General features: G+C 51.2%; 1 protein-coding gene across 20 annotated transcripts in view; it reads left to right on the top strand.

The window, feature by feature from the left end:
* The first annotated feature begins 4,146 nt into the window (after positions 1-4,146).
* The window catches only part of CELF5 (CUGBP Elav-like family member 5), a 40,185-nt gene continuing 22,814 nt past the window's right edge, over positions 4,147-21,517 (top strand). For 4 of the 20 annotated variants that reach the window (XR_010826732.1, XR_010826729.1, XR_010826725.1 and 1 more), the window contains exons 1-2: positions 4,148-4,515; positions 11,012-11,094. Coding sequence is in view for 4 of the 20 variants with exons in the window: in XM_066983922.1 (XP_066840023.1) it covers positions 4,233-4,515; positions 11,012-11,094 (366 nt within the window). In the remaining 16 variants the exon portion in view is untranslated. Of the gene's footprint in view, positions 4,516-4,704; positions 5,228-5,310; positions 10,714-11,011; positions 11,095-11,172; positions 20,761-21,517 lie in introns of those variants that run through there. The other 16 variants (XR_010826727.1, XR_010826726.1, XR_010826728.1 and 13 more) reach the window with 11 other exon arrangements.

Below are 21,517 nucleotides of genomic sequence, written 5' to 3'. Positions count from 1 at the left end.
AAGGGGAGTAGAGGCAAATGGTCTTGTAAATCTGGCAGTCCTCTGGAGTTTAAAGCTCTTGGCTTTTATTAGATGGCTTGCAAAAAGATGCTGCTGCTTCTCACCTCAAATCATCCTAAAATGCGGGGTGTAGGATTGTGGCAGTCCTGACAGTCATTCATCAATGAACTGTCATAAGATCAAGCTTTGCAAGCTCTTGCAAAGGTGTAGGTATGTGGGCAAGACTGCTCATACTGCAGTCAAAGCCCAGTTTCTGCATCCACAGCAGAAATGTTTCACTGGTTGGGTAAGGCTGGTCACGTACTCCTGAAGCACAGGCTGTAGACATGAACCCCAAGATGCGAGGGAGGCTCCATCCTTTTGTCCCAGCCCTGGGGTACCCAGACTAAAGCGTGTGACAAGAACAACCATCTCCATACATGATGGCCACTCCAGGAGTACTACTGAGGGAGAGTGGGGAGTGGAGGGGGAGCGCCGGGTCAAATCATCAGCGCTTAACTGAACTTGATCAGCTCAATTGAACATTATGTGGTTCTAGAGCCAAAGAGTGGCCTTCCCTTAACTGAGAGAGAAGGAAGCTGTTCTATTGCTTTCTAACTGGTTTTCTCTTTAGGAGTTAGGAGAAGCAGTTTGCAAACTACCCCAAGTATTTAACAGGCAACAAGGCTTTTTTAATACATCCTCAAAGGATGGCTGCTCTTGATCAGAAAAATATCTGGAATCTTTGTTCGTTTCTAATCTGCCTGCTGTTAGAGATAAGGCTTGTGGATTTTATGACCAGAAGTTAAGAAATAGTTAATTTTTGGTTTGTCGTAAAGTTAAAATGTTAAAAAGTTAATGTGAGATTCATTGGATATCTGTTACCCCAACCAAAAGTAACCAACAAAGTCTTGGTAAATGAGGATGAAAGGTTATAGCAGTAAGTTGTACTCTGTTGCTTGTCTTTCTCTTATGCTGTCGATCTGTCTGTTTCGGAGCAGTTTTCTCTGCAGAACCTCTTACTCCAGAGCAGAAACCTTCAAGTGACACGAAGGAACCGATATTTGCTTCAGATACCTTATTGTTGCTGGGGTATTTTCTGCCAAGGCATTTTTAACTAGACCTTTGGCCCTACTGCCTAGGGAGCAAATGGGGGAAGGCAGGTTGTTTTGATTGATCCTTGAAAGATCTCTCCCCCTGGGCTGCTGTGAAGATTTTCTGCCTCAAGTGCTGTCTCCTACGTGATGTGGACGTTCAGGGCCACAGCTGGTATTCTCTCCATTCCTCAGTGCCTTTAGGGGCCGGAAAGAAAGGACAGGCACTCTTAATGTAATGTGTATTTTGCCATTCCTGTATCCTTTGAGCCCTTCTCAAATTCTGGCCACAGGACTGGGCCTCTACACCTTTTAGCATGAGCTGCTTCTGTCTAAATCCAACGACTGTTATGCCAGCGTGAAGCCAGGAAGGCACAGAGATGCTTAAAGAAAGCAGTTTTTTTTTTTCTTTTTCTCTGGCAAACATCTCTCTGCACACGTGAAACATCCTCAGCACACAATGTGGTTTTTCTTTAAAAGCTTCTTTTTGAAGTATTGTCTCAGGTTTGGGAATAACCTGTTCCTTCATTCCCTGGGAATTATGCCACTGAGCTCTGCCGTGCCCCCTTTCAGCTCTCCCAGCCTTCTTCAGTGACACAAGCAACTTATTTGTCATCTGCAAAGGTGACCTGTTACTTCTCCTTTTCACTCTCTCTTGGTGCTATGACTATCTTTTATCTACCCCTTAATCCTTTTACTGTGCTATATTCTCCATCTGGCTCTGTAAACTCTTTCCAGGTGCTGACTGACAGCTGTTCTCTTTCCCATTTACCAGCAGTATTTTTATGCCTATTTTTCTCTGCTGCAGACAGGGACTATTATAATATGTCTGTTCATGGACTCCAAAAGATACTGGATTCTTTCCCTCTAAATAGACACTTTCTACCTGAGGCGCCAGGTCTCTCATGCCAGAACATGAACCTAGAGCAGCTTGTGCTGGAGCACCTGGCATGAAAAAACAGACTAGGCAAGGAAGGGTACTTGAAAATATGACTTGCTTAGCCACGATCATCCAAGGTAGAGCTTGTTGCTGTTGTGATAAATGTGCCTTGGTTTTACGGTTGTCGTATTTGTTTGCAGCTGTTAAAAATGAGGATGGTTTGACATGTCATAGGCTTCCCAGCTGATGCATCTGTGGCCTCTGAATATATGGCATAACCCTGGCAATGTCTGCAGGAAATATGAACAGGAAGCTTGACCAGTGTGGGGAGGGGAGTTTATTTTTGAGGGTGAATTTTAGGACTGGTGCCACCCTCAAACCCAAGGCAGTTCTACACCAAGAACATGGAGACACCTTGCAGTGACCCCTGGGTTTGGGCCAGGCTGCAACAAGCTGAGGGCCTTTGTGAGTCCATTTGAGTAAAAATCCTGGATGCAAATTCCAGTAAGCTCTCTTTCACCTGCTGGCTCTGAATAAATGCTCTGGCAGCTGCACATGCAGGCGAGGATGACAGCCAGGGCTAGAGAAAGAAGGGTACAAAACTCATGGAGAAGGGTTGCAATTGTCTGCTGAGCACAGTAATGAAGAGGAAGGAATCCACAGTTACTTTCTGTTTAGGGCCAGTGTGTGCCTCTGGTTCTACGGGGGAGCCAGGTTGCTCATACATGAACTGTGCTCTCATTTTTCTTCCCTCTGCTTCCTAGGATTGGGACCTCTCTTTTCCTTCCCCTGATGCTTCAGCCACTTTCTCCTAACCTTTCCTGCCCAGGTGCAAGCTTTGAAACTTGCTACAAGTCTCTCCTGCTGCAGGGGCCTGGAGTCAGATTTTTTTTTTTGGTAAAATCAGGTATAACATCTGGGCAGTATTTGAGCCAGTGCCCTGGGAGGCAAGCTGTGTGAGCTAGCACGTGGGGCACTGTGGGGAGAGGGCAGGAAGGAGGATAGGATGTGAGGAGCAGGCACGAGGGGAATTTGAGTTGGGCTGCTGTGTTTGGGAGCATGGAGCTGTTGTTTCACCGGGTGCATGTGTTGGATAGCAGGTCTCCCCTCCTCTGCCCACTGCTTCCGTCCACCCTCAGGATCCAGGACAAGAGTACTGGGAGCTGGCAGGAAGCTGCTGGCAGAGATGCAGAGCAAGGTGGAGGAGAGAGGCCAAGCTGCGCCTGCACCCTGCTACTTTGTAAAGCCGTGGGCCCGGGCTGTGTCCCTGCGACTGCACTGGTGAGGGCAGCCGTTCCTCATGGGGCAAAAGCCTTGGGTGTTTGGTGCCTGAGCATCACCCTGGTGTAGCAGAGATGGGAGCAATCATGAGAAGGCCTGGGCCACCTGAATGTGCTTCTCAGACAGCCGATGTCCTCTGCTGCCTCACAGCATCTGTGTGAGCTGGAGGAGCTGGTGGGAGAGCAGTCCCCGTGGTGATGCAAGGAGGCAGGTCTGCCCCTGGCAGCAACAATGGTTGCTGAAACAAGGACGTGCCAGCTGCTTCAGACCATCCACTGCAGCCTGAACAGGACCTGGCTGGAAATACTGCAGCCAGGCCGCGGGTAGAAGCTGAGCTTTTCAAAAGCAGGGGGCTTTTGTCCAGGTGGGCCTGGGACAGAGGGACCTGGCCAGGGTTGTCAGGAAGGGGCCAGGGGGGTGATGTTGCAGCTCAGCCTCAGGACAGGTTCTTGGGGTGGTGCTCGCCGCCCTGTTGTGGTCGGGAAATTTTCTGCTTTAGGCAGTCGCTTTGCCTCCAGCCCCCCGTGCCGAGACACCGAGGGGAACGGGGCTCGATACTGATTTCAGAATACGGTCGCGGAGGCAGTGGGTCGCGGCCTGCCTCATCTGCCAGCAGGACAGAGCAAGCTCCCCCTTCGCAAGGAACAACGGTGCCTCGTTTCCTGAGAGCCCGGGGCAGGCTGTCCTGGGATGAGCACCAGCTCCTCCAGGAGCTCCTGCCGAGAGCCCCGGGCCCGCCCGCGGCCGCCGGGAGCTCTCCTGCGGGCGCCGGGCCCGGGGCCCCGGGCGGCGCGGACCCCTTCCTGCCGCGGCAGCCTCTCGCAGCTGCGCGGCGCCCCCGGCCGAGGGGCCCCGGCCCCGCGCCGCCGCCGCGGGCCCGCAGGGGGCGCTGCCGAGCGCTGCTTTGTGGAGCCGCGGCGGCGGCGCTGGCGGCGGGGCCGTTCCCAGCCGCGCTGCCTCCCCCGGCCGCCCGCCCGCAGCCGCGCCGGGCGCGGGGCATGGCCAGACTCCGCGAGGGCGAGGCGAGGAGGCAGCCGCCGCCGCTCCCGCCCGCCCCGCCGCCGCCGCCGCCGCCGCGCCGAGCCTCCCCCATGAGCAGCAGCGGCGGCGCGGAGCCCCCCGCGCAGCCCGGCAGCATGAAGGACCTGGACGCCATCAAGCTCTTCGTGGGGCAGATCCCGCGCAACCTGGAGGAGAAGGACCTCAAGCCGCTCTTCGAGCAGTTCGGCAAGATCTACGAGCTCACCGTGCTCAAGGACCGCTACACCGGCATGCACAAGGGTGAGCGGCCCCCGCCGGCTCCCCGCGACCCGGTTCTGCCCCCGCTCCCCCGTCCCCAGGGCTCGGCGCCTCCCACCCGCTGCCCGAGGGCGGCCCCGAGCCCGGGCCCGGCCCGCGCCGCCTCCCTCCCGCCGAGCCCCCGGCGCCCCGCAGCCCCCGCGCGGCCCCGGCCTGGAGCGGGGCCGCCGTGACAAAAGCGTCGCCGGGCGGGCCGGGGTCGCCGGGCGGGCCGGGGTCGCCGGGCGGGCTGGGGTCGCCGAGGCTCGCATCAGGAGCCCTCGGGAAAGGGGCGGCAGCTCCCGCCGTGCCCTCAGACCCCCTCCCTGGCCGTGGTACGGTGCCACAAACCTGAAGTCTGCGTAACAAAGAATGGAAGCAGCCAAACCTGCTGTTTACGCTGGCGGCTGGGAGAGATAAGGGGCCTTCTGGATCACTAGATCGCTGGAAGAGCTTTAGCGTATGCTAAAAAGTTTGAGGAGGCTTGTTTAGCTACGTTTATTGTTGCGTCTGAAAGCTGTATTTTGAATAGCTGTCGCGTTCAGGATGTCAGCTCCCTCTGTGGAGCAGTTCCAGCCCACCCGTAGCAGACGTTTGGGATCTTAGGATCACTGCTGCTCCAGCAATGAACAGGAATTCACAGAGCCTGCTTGCTGTGAAATCTGACAGAGTGATCTTAGCACCGCTGCCCGGCACACGCATAGCCAGCCTGCAGGTAACCTACAGCGAGTACCTGTAAAACTGTTGGTGCCTGGCCTGGGCCTCTGTGCCCTAAAATGATTTGTGATGGGGCTGTGTGGTGGTGCCCGCTAGGGGGGGGGGGGAGTTGCATTCAGTCCTGATGCCTTTGGTTTCATGTTGTGGTGAAAACTTAAAAAAAAAAAAAAAGACAAAATGCAAAAACCAACCCAAACTGTGGGTGCCATGGCTAGTCAAACACTTCCAAACTGAGCAGAGAGAGAAGGGGACAACAGAAAAATGACTTTATTTCCAAACAAAAAGTCAAATCTAGCCCCAACATAAAAAGACAACGTTCCTCATTGAAGCCTGTCAGAGTTGGGCTGGCTTGAATTTAGCTGAAGAAGCGAGTCTGACTTGGGACCTCAGAACCAAAATGTCAAGTGCTCCTGTGTCTGTGCGCGTGTGGGACCGAGTCCAAACCTGTTACCGTCTGACAGCGAGCAGCCAGGTTCCAAACCCAGTAGGAGGAGAATGGGCCCGAGGCATGAGGTGATTGCACATTTCATTGCGGTTGGCTTATTTAATACAGGCTGTGTGCTCTGAGGTCGTGTTCCAGGCAGGAGGCAGATTCTGGAGATAGGAAGTTAGAGGGGGCAGCACTGGTATTAGCTAGATCGGTGTGAGAGGAACTTGCTAAATGCAGGGTTCTTGCAGCAAAATAAATATTCCTTTGGTTTTGATGTTTTTGAGTGGATGCAGGTGTTGGTCAGGCATTGTTGTGCTCTGTTCTGTCCAGAGAAGGCCATTCGGATGTGCAGGTTCTTCTGATAGCTGCTGTACAGCCATCTCCACACACCTTCCGTTTCTTTTGGTCCCTCTGTTTTGTTCAAATGGAAAGATTGGGATTCCTTTCCTGCTGGCTTGGGTTATGTGTAGACCCTCAGCCTGGTTTGGGACTCAGCAACGCGTGTCATTCCTCCACAAGGATGTGGAGGGGTTTAATACCCAGTGAACAAGTTAGACCCACAGTCCAGGCATCCCTGGCCCCAGTCTTCCCCTTCCATCTTACTGGGTCTCAGTGTAGGCTGCATGCAAGAAGGCTAAGTTGGCGAGGAGCTGCTCTGCTCCCCTTGGTATCAGCAGGCCTGCAGGGTGCCAGCAGCAGGGGAAGCACTGTCACAGGGCCTGGTCAGGGCTTCACAGCCCCTGGGCTGTGGAAGGGCTTTGGCAAATCCTATGCACTCATCCCTGTACCATACAGAATCTTCCTGGGGCAGCTGAAACAGCAGATTCAGTTTTCTTTCCCCCCATTCCCTGATCTGCAGCAAGAAGTGATTGAGAGCTTGCATGCATCTTCCATCTGCTTTTTCTTTTTCTTTTGCAAAATGGGGAAAAGCACTTGTCTGAGAAGCCAGCACTACCAGTAAAGACCAACAACTCTTCTTGCAATCCCTTGCAGCTTAACACTGGGAGTTGAGCAGCTCCTCCTGTCCCCAGGGAGGACAGAAAGATGGAAAGGGCCGAATGGGGGCATGAAGGTGTGAATTGGACTGTGGAGTCCAAGAGCTATCCCCTGTGGACTGCTTTGTACGTGTGCTGAGAACTGATGAATTCTCTGGAGGCAGAGGAAGATCTTACAGGTGTGGCAGAAACGAACAGAGTTATGAAGTGGCTTTGTTAGTGCCTGGCTGTAAATGGCCTCAGGATCCTGGCTATTGGTAGTTGATGCTATTCCAGTCTCCTAATAGTATTCATGAGGCAGTGTTTCTGTTTATGTTAATCACAGATGTATTTGCATGTTAATGGCTGTGTTTTTCTTAAAGCTAATATTTTCATGGAAAGAACAGGGAGGCATTTGAACAGGCTTTTGGAATGGGTCAGAGGAGACTGAATAGGGAGAATCAAGTGGAAATTTTTGGCCGCAGGTTCCAGGATTGGGCAGAATGCAGTTCCTACAAGAGTGTCAGCTGTGCTCTCCTGCATGGATTTCCTTGCAGTGCCACGAGAGAGGAAGCCAAGAGACTCTGTAGTATGAGATATGGAACTGAACTGCTGGGAAATCGCAGGGGCAGGAGCAACCCTCTCACGGGGCGTCTGGGGACAGGTGGGTGGCTTTTCCAAAGGGCAAGGATGCAATAACAATCTCAGTGTCCTGTGCCTCACTAGCAGCTGAATTTTGACTCAACTTCTGTAGGCTTGTAGATAAGCTCCCTGCTGACTCCCTGCTTCCCCTGCTGAAGTATTTGACAAGATTTTAAATGCTAAGTTGAATCTGGAAAGCCCTCTCTTCTGTAAACTGACAGCCTTTTCTTACTCAAGGCTTTAGACTGCTGATGTCTAGAGTAACGCTTAGGATCTGAAGGGACTGTAAATCCCAGAGTCAATGTGTGGTTTGTAGGGAGAGTCTGGCACATAATATCTTTTGCTGTAGTGTCTTGCAAGTGGAACAAGGCTGGTTTTTGCTTGCGGGGAGCTGAAAACCTTTCTGGAGCCGGTGGGAGTAGGATGGGTAGGTAATAGTGTGAAGCACCTTGACCCACACACAGCCTTTGGAGAGCAGCACCCATGCAAACCATGCAACCTCTTCTGTAGTCAGCCAAAGGCAGCGTACCCCATCGCCTCTTGGAAGTGGAGGCAAAGCGTGATCACAATGCAGGTCTGTCCATCTAGGTGGTAGCTCGTTCTGGGAGGCCTGGCACCGACGTGTGGTGTGGTCCCAAGATGGAGCCTGTAATTCATGGGACACCAACTGCTTTCAGTTACAGATGTAGGATAGACATACACCCAAGCACACAGCCAGGGAAGACCTGTGGAGTGGGTTCCCTGCTAACTTTTGAGTCCTGTTTTCTTTCAGTATTCAGCCTCCCTAAATTCCAGCGCTCTGGCTGTTTTTGCTGTCTTCCCTGATTTTTCCTGTGCTGCAGGCTGGCAGACAAGCCCCTGAAGGCCAGCAACTGGTAAAGTCCATCCTCCCTGCCCGTTTATCTTCTTGCAAGATTTTAATGAATTTTTCCATTTTAATGAACTAATTATTCATGGTCACACGCACAGAGGAGCTGAGGGAGGGCAGATGCCAGAGGATGGCAAAGCAGAGTATTGTCACTAATAAATGCTCTTGCTGGAGGACAGGGTGGCTTCCTGTGCAGTATCTGTGCGGTAGCAGCATGCCATGTCTCTCGTTTCAAAGGGAGCTGACAACCTAGGCCAGGATTTTCAGTTGGACGGTCTGTGTTTGACGTCTGGGAAGGTGGGAAGGGCATTTCCTGGCTTGTAGCTCTTTGGAAGGCTTTTGTGACCCTTTGGAGCAGCCCCTGGTGCTGTTTCTGCTGCCAAAGGGCGGCTGGCAAAGTCCAGAGTCTCTCTGCCTCATTCTTTTCCCTCTTGCATGTCGTGGAGCCTTTGGTGGCTTATAACACAGCTGGTGAGTGGGCATCAGACCTGTCCTGCCGTGTGTTCCACCCATGAACCAGCACTCAGCTCCCAATGGATTTGGTCAGACTCCCCAGTTCTGTCTGATGCAGCGAGTGCTGAAGCAGGTGGGTTCGCTGTTTCAGAGGCCAAGGCTCTGCTCTCTCCGTTTCTGTCTAGCGTTAGCACGTTGGAAGCAGCTGGTGATGCTGAAGCTCCCAACAGCCCCGGGCATTTCTAGCACTGTGTCTCAGCAGGCACAACGGGCCAGGTGTTAGAAGTGCCCAGGGTGGCATGAGCCTGTCGGCCAGTGACCTGAATTTGCTGTTAACTAAAGCAGGAAACGTGGAAGTGAGAGTGACTTGGGCCCTGTTGCAGCTCTGTGAATGTCTTCCCACTGTTGAGTAGATTGCTGATAAAAGAAGGGCGCTCTTCTCCGTATCTGGGTGGCTCTGTCAGGCTGAGGAAAGGATGTTGTCATCATTATATGTGGACATGGTACCAATGCATACAAATCTGATAAATTGCTAGTTCACAGCTCCCGACTTGAGAGTTTTATGTGCTAAATCTCACCCTGATTATCTCAGTGCAGCAGGTGGAATCAAGCAGGCCAGCATCTGTGTTTGGAACTTTGGTGACCAGGCCTCCAAATCTGTTAAAAATGGGTTTTGGTCTCTCTGGTTATACAGGTGCTTTTGAGGCTTTTCCTCATGCTTGACATCACAGCTGTCTGAGAGGGGAGAGAGAAGGCAAAGGGGTGCTTCTCCCCCGCGGCAGGGCTAGCTGCCTTTGCCATGAGAAGTAAAGTTTACCTGCATGTTCTCTGTTCCTGTTGCATTTGTTAAATTAGCTGGTGATCCCATGTCTGCCTTGGAGCAGCATTCTCAGTTCAAAACCTGTCCAATAAGGAGCTTTAATTATTTGTTAGAAATATCTAATACTCCTGTGCTGTTTGTGGAGAGGGGGGGTTCTAGCAGGAGCTGTGAGGACAGGTAAGAATTGCTCAGCTGCAGCGACTGATGGGAGCTGGAGTAAAAGAATAGCATAATGTTGTTGCCGTGGATTGGCATTGTCCTGAGCAGCTGGCTTCCCTGTGGCCTAAAAATGTTCTGTACCATGGAGCTCCTCTGGGGCAGGGGGGAGAGATCCAGGCAGGCCTTCTCCTGTCTTCACTACTGGATCCAAAGGGAGCTGAAGAGGCTTTGGAGAATGCCAAGCCAGGCATGAGAAAGTGAGGGCAAAAGAGCAGGCTTCTCTGGGCTGTAACGATGCCTCTGCAACCCTGGCACGACTGTGTCCATGCTGGCATTCGGTAACAAGCTGAAGGGACATGTCTTGCCTTTGCTTAGGATGTGAAATGCCACTGGGAGTTGGAGGGGTGTGAGTGAGGGGGTCAGATGTGTTCTAGCATTTGAGTTTATTCTCCAGCGCTTTGCCCAGCCTCATCTGAAACAACTCAAGTGACAGAGCTCCAGGCACCTCCCTGGGGAGATCATTCCACAGTCTAATAAATCCTCCCTCTGCTAGGAAATGTTTCTTGATAACCAGCCAACTTTTTCCTTTGTTTAGTTTCATTTGATTGTTCTTAGCATCGGAGCACCCAAAGACGATCCCTCTTTTTACTGGAGGGACTACAGTTCCTCCCCTGCTGTGATGGTTCCAGTTTTAGGCTAAGATGTTGGGTCAGATCTTGTCATGGGTACGTATACTGATGTGTGCGCACACTGTATAGGTGTAAGTATGGCACAGAGAGCCAAGCCTCTCCTTCTGTGGCCTTCTGTGATTGCCTGGATCTGGACTGTGGCTCTTTGTATCAGCCTAAAATCTTGGATGCTTTTCCACTTCTCTTGGTTATTTTTTTTTGGTATCAATAATCATAGCGGTCCCTGCATCCCTTCTGATCTTTGTCTTTTGGGCTGTTTCACCCACAGGTAATGTTAGCCTGCATTTTGTTCTCCTGTTGTTTCTCACCTTTCTCAACACCGGTTTCAAACTTGGTTCTTTCACTGGGACCAGTTTCCGCAACTTCAACGGACCTTGGACGAGGCCTGAAAGACCTTTACTGTTGTTCCTTTGCCTGTTTCCCTAGAGTTGGCAGTACATCCAGACTTGGTAATGTTTGCCCCTTTAATCAGCAAACCTTGCCCTCTCTGTCCACTAAAATACATAAAATACGTAAATAAATAGAATAGAAGAAATATAGAAGAAAGCAGTCAAGTCTCATGTGAGGGCTGTCCCGCGCACTTCATCTTCACCTTAGCAGAACAGCTGGGATGCAGGTCTGCTGGAACAGGCCAGCATGTGCGTAGTTCATGTACCTTGGTCACCTGCTGTTACCAAAGAGAAACATTGCATTGGTTTGCATCTGCACCTGCACATCTAACTCGATGCTTACTGTGTCCAACTGCAGGTTGTGCGTTCCTCACGTACTGTGCCAGAGACTCTGCCATCAAAGCCCAGACAGCATTACATGAACAGAAGACTTTGCCAGGGGTAAGTCCCAGTGAATTGTGCCTGGAACTCATACCATGGGCTGGCGAACAGGGTGTTGTTGGGGAGGGAGCGAGGGTGGAAAATGGCTTGTGAAAGAGGAGTATGGTTTGAGAGTTAGAACAGGGAGGGGAGAGCCAAAGCACAGGGCTGCTCTTCAGAGCTGCTGCTTTTTGTCTGCTTTGCCAAGGCTGCCCCATGTAACTCCAGCCAAGCCTGTTTCTGTGCTGCTCCTTGGTCTCTGTGGTGTGATGTGGCTTCTCCAGCTATCTGTTGCTGTCACTAAGGAGCTTTGATGCTTTGGGGTGCAGTGTATGTGCCCAGCAAGGTACCAGCCCCTTTTCTTCCAGGTGTGCTGAGCTACCTGTGGCTTATTGCTGAGTCCTCCTTGCTCTACAGCTGGTGTTGGAAGCAAAGTGCAGTCGGGATCTCAGGCGACGAGGTAGTGTGGATCAGGCCCCTCATTGCAGGCAAGCCTTCTGCTTCCCTGGGACCTGCTGGCACACTGAGAGGAGTTTTTGAATTGTTGCCATTCCCGCTTCAGTATGCTGTGAGGGCTTTGGCTGGGCAGTTCCCTTGCTGTGCTGAGGAGGCTGAGCAAATGCGTTGGAAAGATTCGTTTGTAGCTGGGTAGGTGGAGGCACTGGATACTTGGAGGCGGAAGCTCACAGGAGGCCCTGAGTGCTCAAGGCAATGGGATAATTAATGTAAACCAGGGGTCTCTGGAGAGGGGGGAAGGAATTCTCAACCATAACATTTCCTCTTTAGTCCTGGTCTAGACAGCTTCCCTTACCTCTCCCAGCGCCCCCCAAGACCTCCACACAAATATTTTCATGTTTGTTTACTTGTACTCCCTTTTTGCATGGGCCTGTGTTGGCATTTGAGGGCTGGACAAAGAACCTAACTTGACTACCACTTAACCTGAACCAGTAAAAATTCTGTTACCTCAAGGCAGCGAGGGGGAAGATTACAGGTTACGAGGTACTCAAATACTAACGGAGTTAACTTTGTGAGAGGGAAAAGACCAGCCGTTGAGCTAAATCAATGTAATCTTCTGTGTCTGGTGGTCCTGGGCAGTCTGTTATAACAAGCTGAAGGTTGGAGGAGCGGCGTGATGAGTCCTGGAACAGTGCTGTAACACAGTGGGGAAGAGATGGGTATGTCCTTGTGTAGTATCAGTAGAGGGACCCTGACAGATTATTCCTGTGAGGCTCGGGGGATTCAAGGCAATCTCAGTTTTGTTGCACATCTACATTGGGAATTTGTTGCATGTTTCACTATGTTCTTTATTATTTGTCCTGCATGGGGTAGTATTTAAAGCAGCAATGCAAAGCACATTTATCTGGGATGTGGTGATCTAAAGGCTTTTTATGTTATGGGAGACGTAAGAAACTGCTTATCAAGTGGTAAGAAGTGTGTGCTAGCTAAGTGCTTTCAAACATGTGAGTCTTGAGACAGTTAATGAGCAATGTGCTGTAATTAAGCTTCACAATTAAGATGAAGATGAGCTGTGCTGTATTTGGCGCTGTCTGTCTTCAGGTTGACAATCTACCACCTCACATTTAATTTCTCTTTTGGGAATTCCCTGTGTGACCAAGAAGGTAGGATTCTCTTTAGTCATTTAAGTGGTTGTTCAGAGATGCTTACTACCAGGATAAATCAGACGTCCATCCTGATATGGGTAGAGCTGATTTTAGCATGGGCATGGGTTGCTTGACCTGAGGTAGCTTCCAGCCCTGTTTTCTGAGTCCGGTTTGCTGGTTTCCTTAGAGTATCACCCATCCCTCTGGCCCAGCGGATCACAGAGAATATTCTGGAACTGAATCACAGCCAGGAGTGCTAGGTAACTGGTTGTTTCCCTGTTTTGGGAACAAGACTCTGGAATTTCTCTGTACATTCACATCTAGATCATCTTCTTATGAACTCTGTAGCAAAGCCTCTCATCAAAAATGTTGTGAGGACCCTGGGTAGGACAGAGAACAGAATGTACTAGACCACACCTCTAGGATTTCAGTAAATGGGCTGGAGTCTGATAAAGGAGAATTTTCTCGTTCATTTTACACATTTACAATCCCTTTACTGCAAAGAGATTAACAGGAAAAAAATTAAGAGCGTATAATGTCAGTGTAGGGTAACAGAAACTTTTATCTGAATGGATGACCAAGGATCAGCAGCTTTAGAGACAGCAAAGGTCAGAACTGACGTAGAAGGATTTTGTTGGTAATCCTATGCTTGCCGTTGTACTGCAAAGCAACCAGAGATGCCACAGGTACCCAAGTGACCGTCTTTGTTGGTCTCAGTGCCGACAAAGAGACCAGACCAATGGTTGATCTCAACAGTTCATAAATCTGGACAGAAACAAATGAATTTCTTAACCTAGACTGGACATTTGGTAACGACAGACTTATGGAAGTGCTTTGATATGGTTTCTTATGACTTATGACCTTAGACTGTGCTCAGGCAGCTTGGTAGGGGAACTGGAGGAGAGTTTCTGGGTTCTCCTCCCAAGCCCGTCAGTGGGTTGGCACTGTGCCCACAGATGTATTGCTTATGCCCTCTGGGTTTGGATGCTGGGGTTGTCAGCACATCTAGGAACACTGTCACATTGTTCCTGCAGAGCCATACCTGCGGTGTAGCTGTCCTGAGGTTTTATATGGTTGTTGATTACTGTAGTCTTCCTACATAAATCGGTAGGAGTAATCATGGTCTCTACTGGCTTTTGTGGCGTTTCTGGCAAGTTCTTCCATTTGGGGATCAAGTTCTCTTTGCACTGATGAAACACATTTCATCTGTTTATCTTTAAATTGAGGGCTGTTGGATGTGTGGTAGTTAAATAGAATGCAAAAGTTAAATCCCAAAAAGCTTATTTTGGACAGTAAGAATTAACATCTTTTTCTGAAAGTAGACAGATTTTCAGTTTACACCCCCTTTTGTAAGGTGTTGGTTTACTTAGGGCATAAAGCAAGAAGACTGTCAGCTGTGTATTACATTATCTGAAACTTGTGTTCAGAGTACAAAACACCTGTGTTGCCGTCAGAGCTGGTGAATTGCTTGCCATCAGGCCAGTCATGAAGTAACAAACGCGTGGGGATCTTTTCTTGGGGAAGGAATGATGGAGCTTCCTGGAAAAGAGAGGTGAAGGTTGTCATCATTGAATAAGCAGAAGTGTCTGATCACCCAGCCTTGCTAAGGAGTTTAAAAGGATGCCAAAGATCTCTGCCCTTGCTGACAGCTGGGGAAAACAGGAAGAATGCTCAGCCTCCTGGCTGTGCAGACAGGGAGCCTGTTCCCAGACACCGTGGTGTGGGCCCTTGGATGGGGCCAGCAACTTGTGAACCTGAAGGGTTCACAAGCCAAAGGGGTGCTGTGCAGGAAGGCAAGTTTGCCCAGAACCCTGCTTGGTAGGCATGATGAGCAGGAAGCACATCGTGGTGTGCTCGTAGCGACTCATGCCATGCAGCATGCAGACAGTGCCAGCATCACGTCCGGTTCCCTGCCCAGCAGCTGCCTCCCAGCCAGCTGACACTTCTGCTCCCTGCCCTTCACAGTGCTCTTGGCATCATGCACGTGGAAAGGTCCTGCTTCGTGTTCCTTGAGGCCGAGTTGGGAAACTGCACGGTTAAGTCTGAATCAGTCCCAATAAAGCAGTTCGACTGTCTCCAAAGACTCAAAAGAGATGGAGGCAGATCTGCCGGAGGAGCAAAACAGAAACCATCTTCCTTTGTGGCCTAGGTTTACAGGGCTTGGGGAAAGTCACACAGCCTGTGGACGCTGAACAGAGGCAAATTCTTTGGATCTGAAATGCAGAGAGAAAATCAAGCCCTCACGCTCCTTCCTAAATCTGTTGTCCTCTCCAACTGCCAGCCAGCCTAGCAGTGCAGTGTTTCACCTTCTCGCTGCTCCCTGGCACATTCCTCCCTAGCTCAGTGAAATGATATTATATCTCAATAAACCATGCCTTTGATTCGTGATTGTGCCTTCACTTTGCTGAGTTCTGAAAGGAACTGGAGAGGTTATTAATGACATGCAGCGATCACACACCAAGTTAAAGCCTCTTGCTAAGTGAAATTTGAGGGAAAAGCAGCCAGCTTTTCAATATTTCACAAAAATGCTTTGTGTCTCTTTTCATTTGCAGCTAGACAGTTGCAAATTACATAAAATTGCTCCTGAAGAAGGGAAAGAAGAATAGAGGGAGAGAAGGGGAGGGAGGATTTAAAAAAAAAAAAAAAAGAAAAGAAAAAGTAATTCTTCTGGCAAGATACAGTTACAGTTTTATTTCTATGCAGAACAAAGAAGGGCTTGGTGAAAGGTAGGCAAGTAAGTGGCGGAAATTGGTATTGATCCAAGCTGGAAATGTGGGCAGTTTAAGAGCAGCAGTGGGGGTACTGAGATGTGGCTACGTAGTGGGGAGAACTCATGGATGCAGTGAGGGCTTGGGAATACTGGGACGCAGGAATGGAAAATTACGGACAGCAGCAGCGTTAGAGCAGAGCGAGACTCTGGGAATGCACCAGGGGTTGAGATGCAGCAGCAGTAACTCACATGGTTGGGCATAAGGATTAACGCAGAGACACAGCAGCAACTGAGTGGAGGGCATCCCTGTGGGCAGACTGTCTCCTGTGCTGCCAGGAATGAGAGCTCACCGTGGGCCGTCAGGATCCACAGTAAAGTGACAATACAAGGGAACACGGGCAACTGGAGGAGTTTTGGTAGAGAGGTCAAAGCATCTCGGTCTCCCCTCTCCTTCTCTTCTGTACAAATCCTGGTGTGAAACCAGTCTGGAGTGGTATTTCTGAAATAGCTTCTTCATGTGAACACTGCAGGATATTGCAGCTGGCAAAGCTGGGATACGTGCTGAGAAGTGGAGTATGGGGCCTGAGCGTTTGGTTGGGAGCTGGAGCTGGCCTTCAGTTATTGTTTGAGGTGGCTTTTGCAGTTTCAACCCTTGGGCAGGGCAGGGTGGAGAAGCTTTTTGCACTGCAGGTGGCATAGAGACAATTTCAGTAAATTCACTAGGGAGCTGTGCAACTTTATCAGTAGAAGGTGGCGGTGCAGAGAACTTGTGAAGGCTGTCTCATGGAAACGGCAGCGGCAAGACATGAAAGCACTGGGCCAAAGCAGCCCCTGGGCAAGCAGCAGTGGAAGTGCCCATTCACTGCAGAGGGAAATGCAAGTGCTTACTCTTGTCAGGGATTTGCCTCAAGGGGCTGAGAACTAACAGTGAAGCGAGGCAGCAGCCCTGTGAAATACATTCCCTGAAGAGGCAGAGGGAGAGCAAGCTGCCAAGACAAACATTGGTTCCTGCAGCCTACAGAGTTGGAAGGATAATTAAATTAAAGATCAGCACCCATTCCTACGTTGCTTACTTAGTATACATTTGAGTGTGTGTGTGTGTATATGTACATCTAGATCATTTATAAAAACATTAAAGAGAACTGCCCCTAAAATGGGGTCCTGCAGAACCCCACCAGTGACTGGCCATCGGCCTGATGTAACCCCATTTACCAGAACCAGAGCCTGACTCATCAGCCAAGTGTTCACCCATCGCGTTACGTATTTATATAGCTGTATGCTGGGCATTTTGTCCAGAAGGAGACTGTGAGAAATATTATCAAAAGCTTTGCTGTAATCCAAAAAGATTACATCAGGTGGTTTCCCTTGGTCAGCTAGGTGGGTAACCTTGTCATAAAAGGAAATAAGTTAAACGGGACTTCACCCTTGTGAACCTGTGTTGGCTGTGACCAATGGCTGCATTGTATTTCAAGTGTTTTTTATCTTGGCGTCCTAGCACCTGTAGAAAAGGATTTGAGGAATTTGGCACTTTCTTCTTCTCACCTTAAAGGTCCTTTGACCTTTGGTGACACTGATCACAAGTGACAAGAAGAGATTAGGGCAACAGGGACGATCATCTAATGTCCTCCTTGGTGCAATGCACTGAAGCATCAAGGAAGGAGCCCTATGAGAACAGACTGACCACGGGCCCCTGAGAGACTGAACTGACGTGTCTGCCAAAGTCATGCACGAGGTAGGGGCTGTAACTGCTCTACTGGGCTGGCGTCCCCTCTGGTTGTCTGATGGTAATGCATCAGTGTCACTTCCGTAGAACTGTCGAGAAGATCCAAAGGCTTTGAGTCACAGCAGTAAGCTTCTTGCCTTGCTCCCAGAGCAGCGCTAGCTGGAGTGGGAACAAGGATGACTAATTGTGTTAAGGGAGAAGGAACAGCACAGGAGAGAACCCAAGAAGTAATGCAGCCCGTCCATGTGTATTGTGGCCCATACGCTCAGGTGGCTGCTGGCTGATTCCTGCATGCACTCAGCTTTGAGAGGGAAGGGGGAGATAGCTCCCCTGCTCAGCCTTGATTTGTCCTCCGTGCTGCAGTTAGGGAAAATAACCCCCAAAAAGCTTGTGAGATTAGTTGGAGTTTACTAGCTCGTACTTATAAAGAAGCACAAGTGACAAAGCAGTGGGGTGAAATCCAGCAGTCTTCCTTGTTCATGTGAAAACAGAAGGCCATAACCACGTGGGCAGGAGCTTTGTGGTTTGGACTCTGGAGATTGCATCTTGTTTCTGCCACAGATTTCCTGCATTGACCTTCATCGTCACGTACCTTGGATTCTTCCACCTCATCATTACCCTCGTCCCCTTCAGAATGGAATTGGATGGGGTGAATTCTTAAGCAGCCTTTAGAGTTGTTCCAGAAAGCTGCTTGTTGCTAATGTTGCTCTGTGTGAGACCACTTACCTTTCTCCCTGAAGGATGGTCCCTCTGGGTAGGACTGAGACATCAGGACATCAGTGGAAAGATGCAAGCAGGAGACTTGAGCGCTGAGACTGGTACCAGTCCATCACTGCTTGTGTTCCCAACCACATGCAGAGTCCAAATGAGCAAATTAGCATTTAGCTTTGTCTGCTCTGCACCGCTAGAATTGGTTTGGATCAGTCAGTCAGGGCATTTTTAACTGGCTCACGGAGGACCAGGCCACAACTTGCAAAGCCTAAGATCTCAGGACCCAATTCTGACAATGGCCTTGGATGTCTTTTGGTTCCTGAAGTCCCAGAGGAGCCAGCCTGCACTGTGTGTTTCCTCTGCTCTGCCTCTGACCCACTTAACGCTATGAGGTTCCTCTGCATTGCACCTGGGGGGCTATTCTACATCACTTGCATCACTTGACTCCTAATTAATAGAGAGGCTTGCCCTGCCGTCTGTGGGGGTTGTCTCCTCTCCAGCTTTTGCAGTCTGAAAGCTAGAATAGCAAGAGGTAGCAGTCACTGTAAATGTGGGGAGCCAGACCACCTCCGGAGGGGGCTTTGGGGAGGCGAAGGCAGGGGGGAGAGAAATGGTGCGTTTCTGCCTCAGTGAAGTAAGTAGGGAAGCTTCCTCTGACCTCAGCAAGATGAGGAATTTTCCCTAGATCCTTGATCCCAAGAGTGCTGCAAGGGCGGGAGCATTTCTGTGAAACTGGGGAGGAAGCCGAAACGGAGCACAGTTTCTCTGCTGACCAGATGCTGAGGGTCGGGTGGGATGTGGTCCGGACACTCTCCAGCAAGGGCACCCATTGCTGCTGCTTCACCAGGAAGCTCTGGGCTCCTCTGGGCTGCGGTGGCTCTCTTTCCAGCAGGGTTCTCATCCCTGCTCCCTGAGGGCTACGTAGGAAATGTGGCTGCTGTGCTTTGTAGCATCCAAAAGCCTGGCTTCCGTGCTTTGTGCCCCCACACGGCTGTCTAGTTGCTTCCCACCAGTAACCCCGAAGCACACAAGTTGCGAAGGCTGCTTGGGTGTGAGGAGGAGAGCAGTGCAGGCAGACACCGCCCTGCAGGAGCTGTGGAGGGGGAGCATGGCAAGGTGTGCGTCTACCTTGGGTGGGGGGCAAACGTGAGGGAGAAGCTGAAGGGAGTGGTGGGCGCTTTGCCCCCCTCTTGTGTGTGGCTCGCCGGGTGTCTCTTGCTGTGTGTGGGCCAGGAAGTTTCCACAGGTCCAGTAGACCACGGGGCTGACAGCTCTTGGTCTGTCTTGAGCAGCAGGTAGGAAACAAGGCAAGGTGTGGGGGAGAGGGACTCGGGGTGCAGCTGGCCCATGCGCGCCTGACAGCGTGTACTAAATGTAATGTGGTATTCTTCAGAAATGAACAAATAGGTTAAATGATAATGCTCAACTAAATAATTGAACGAGAAAAATTAAGCTCAGCTTGTGAGGCAGGCACAGCCTCGTAAATCATTTGTTCTTCCTCTGTGCCACATGTGTTCACGTATGTGTGCTTGTGGGTTATATTCATGCATGTCTGGGCACGTGCATCTGTTTAGCACTTGGGATTTGAGGCACGCACAATCTGCCTCCGTTTGTGACTCTGGGGCCAGTTGGGCCTGTACAAATACATCTGTCTTAGACTCGGGTGTCTCTGATTACTGCGCAGCCTGAGATGATGACTAGAGGACAAAAGAATTTGCACTTCCGGAGTTTGGCTGTTCAGACTAAAAGCATGTCCTCCCTGCTGCCCTGTTCCTGTCTTCCTTCCTCAAATGGAAGAGGTAACATTTGACCATCCTTTCTGTGTATTGAGACCCTGCGGAGCACTGAGCTCTTTGTCCAAGTCTTGCATGCCACAGAGATGCTTCAAGGCCTTGTGACCTATGGTATCGAGTTAAAGCAGCTGTGGACTCCCTTTACATTTGTAGGCTCACATCTCTGCTTGAGAGGCCTTTGATATTTTGGTTCACCTTTAGTGGCAAAATGGGACTTAGAAGGATTAAAGCTGTGGTGGTGTCCTGTTTGTGGCAGCCTCTGCGTGTCCCGGTCCCTGCAAGGAGGACTATGCCTGTCTCTCCTGCCTTTGGAAGACTTCTCATTTCAGGTAGCAGCACGGAATCCTGCCGCTCTCCTCCAGCCTCAGCATCTGGACAAATTTCTTGTTTTCTCCTCTCTACCCACATCTTTCAGGGCAGATGAAGACCAGCCCAGAGACCAGACCTCCGTTCAGTGACTGGTTCTCAGCCCCTGGAGCTTGCAAGGTCTCTGGAAATGTGCCTCCCTCAACTGAGGGCTTGGTCTGATGCGGGCAGCGGGCGAGTCTTCCTGCACCCTGCCAAGGTGCTGTGTCAAGTAGTCAGGAGAGGGGCTGTGGCCGCAGCCCAGGGGTGCGGATCAGCCTGCGGGGTGTGGGTCAGTCCGTGTGCTTGCTCTCTCCCTAGGCTGCTGCGCTGCCTTGGGTCGCCACAGTCCGACACTGCTCCCAGGCTGGCACTGGTGCAAACCCATGCTTCAGCAGCCTCTGTTGCCTTGAAGCCCTTGTGACGGGGCCCTGCTGTGGGCCTGTGACCCCACAGGGCCAGCCCTGGGCACCAGGCAGGGGGCAGCCCCGCCGCCTGCCCCTGGCGGTGCAGCGAAGGGAAGGGAAGGGGTGGACAGATGGGTGGAAGGGCCCCCTCCCCAGAGATCGTACCGAAATGTCTCTTTTCTGCAAAGCAGAGGGAATGCCCCAAGAGCTGGTTTCCAAGGCAACCACAAATGTCAGGCTCCATGTGGTGAATAACCGTCGCTATGACAACAGCTCTTTTACCCAAGGTGCAGGAATTGGAGTGATGGCCCTTTTGGGGGAGGGGATGGGCGAGCTGTCCCCAGGCACCAAGCCCCCCATCTCCCCCACCCCAATGCTTTCCGCCTCCTTGCCCCAGGTTGGCAGCCCTGGGTGCCCCTGTGCTCTTGTGGGGGTGGTGTGTTCTTGATTCAGCAGCACCCCTTGCTTCCTCCCTCCCTCTCTCCCTCCTTTCCTCCCCCCAGATGGATTTGCTTCACACAGGAGATGTGATCTGAGTCTGCCCCTCCATCTCCCTCCCCATCTGTTTAGCTTAATCCTGGTTTTGCTTTCTGGGTAGAGACAAAGCTATTTCTCAGAGCTGCGGGAGCGGTGGGGAGGGAGGTGGCCAGCCGCTCCTCTTGGCTCTGCACCGAGCCCTCACGGAGCACACATCTGGGCTGCCGGCCCTCTCCCACCCAGCCTGCTGCCAAAACACCCCAGCCAAGTCTTGTGCAGGCTTATAACCAAAGAATGTGTGCAGCTGTTAGAGCCACTGCGTCTCAGCGACAGAGTCTGGGGGTTTCTGCAGCAAGGTCTCACCACCTCCTGAAACCTGCGTCACATCCCGTTCAGCTCACAGGCTGAAAGAGGCAGAGCCCAGAGGCCGGTGACCGCCAGAGCTGCACAGGCTGGGGCCACCTGGCAGCACAGCATGATGTCGCGAGCCCTGCAGATCTGTGCAGTTGATCCCGAGCAGGAAGGGTGCCTTCAGCCTCTCCTTCATCCCTGGCTGACACAGCACATACTGGGAGATGGGGCTGAAGTCAGCGCTGCTCTCTGCCAGGGTGCAGCGTGATGGCAGCTTGGCCTTTCTTTTGTGTGCTGCCAGGCAGCCCCTGCAGCCCCACATCGCT

The sequence above is a fragment of the Anser cygnoides genome, chromosome 27 (assembly GCF_040182565.1).
Source record: "Anser cygnoides isolate HZ-2024a breed goose chromosome 27, Taihu_goose_T2T_genome, whole genome shotgun sequence".
Taxonomy (NCBI): Eukaryota; Metazoa; Chordata; class Aves; order Anseriformes; family Anatidae; genus Anser; species Anser cygnoides.
This window is presented reverse-complemented; position numbering and strand designations above follow the sequence as displayed.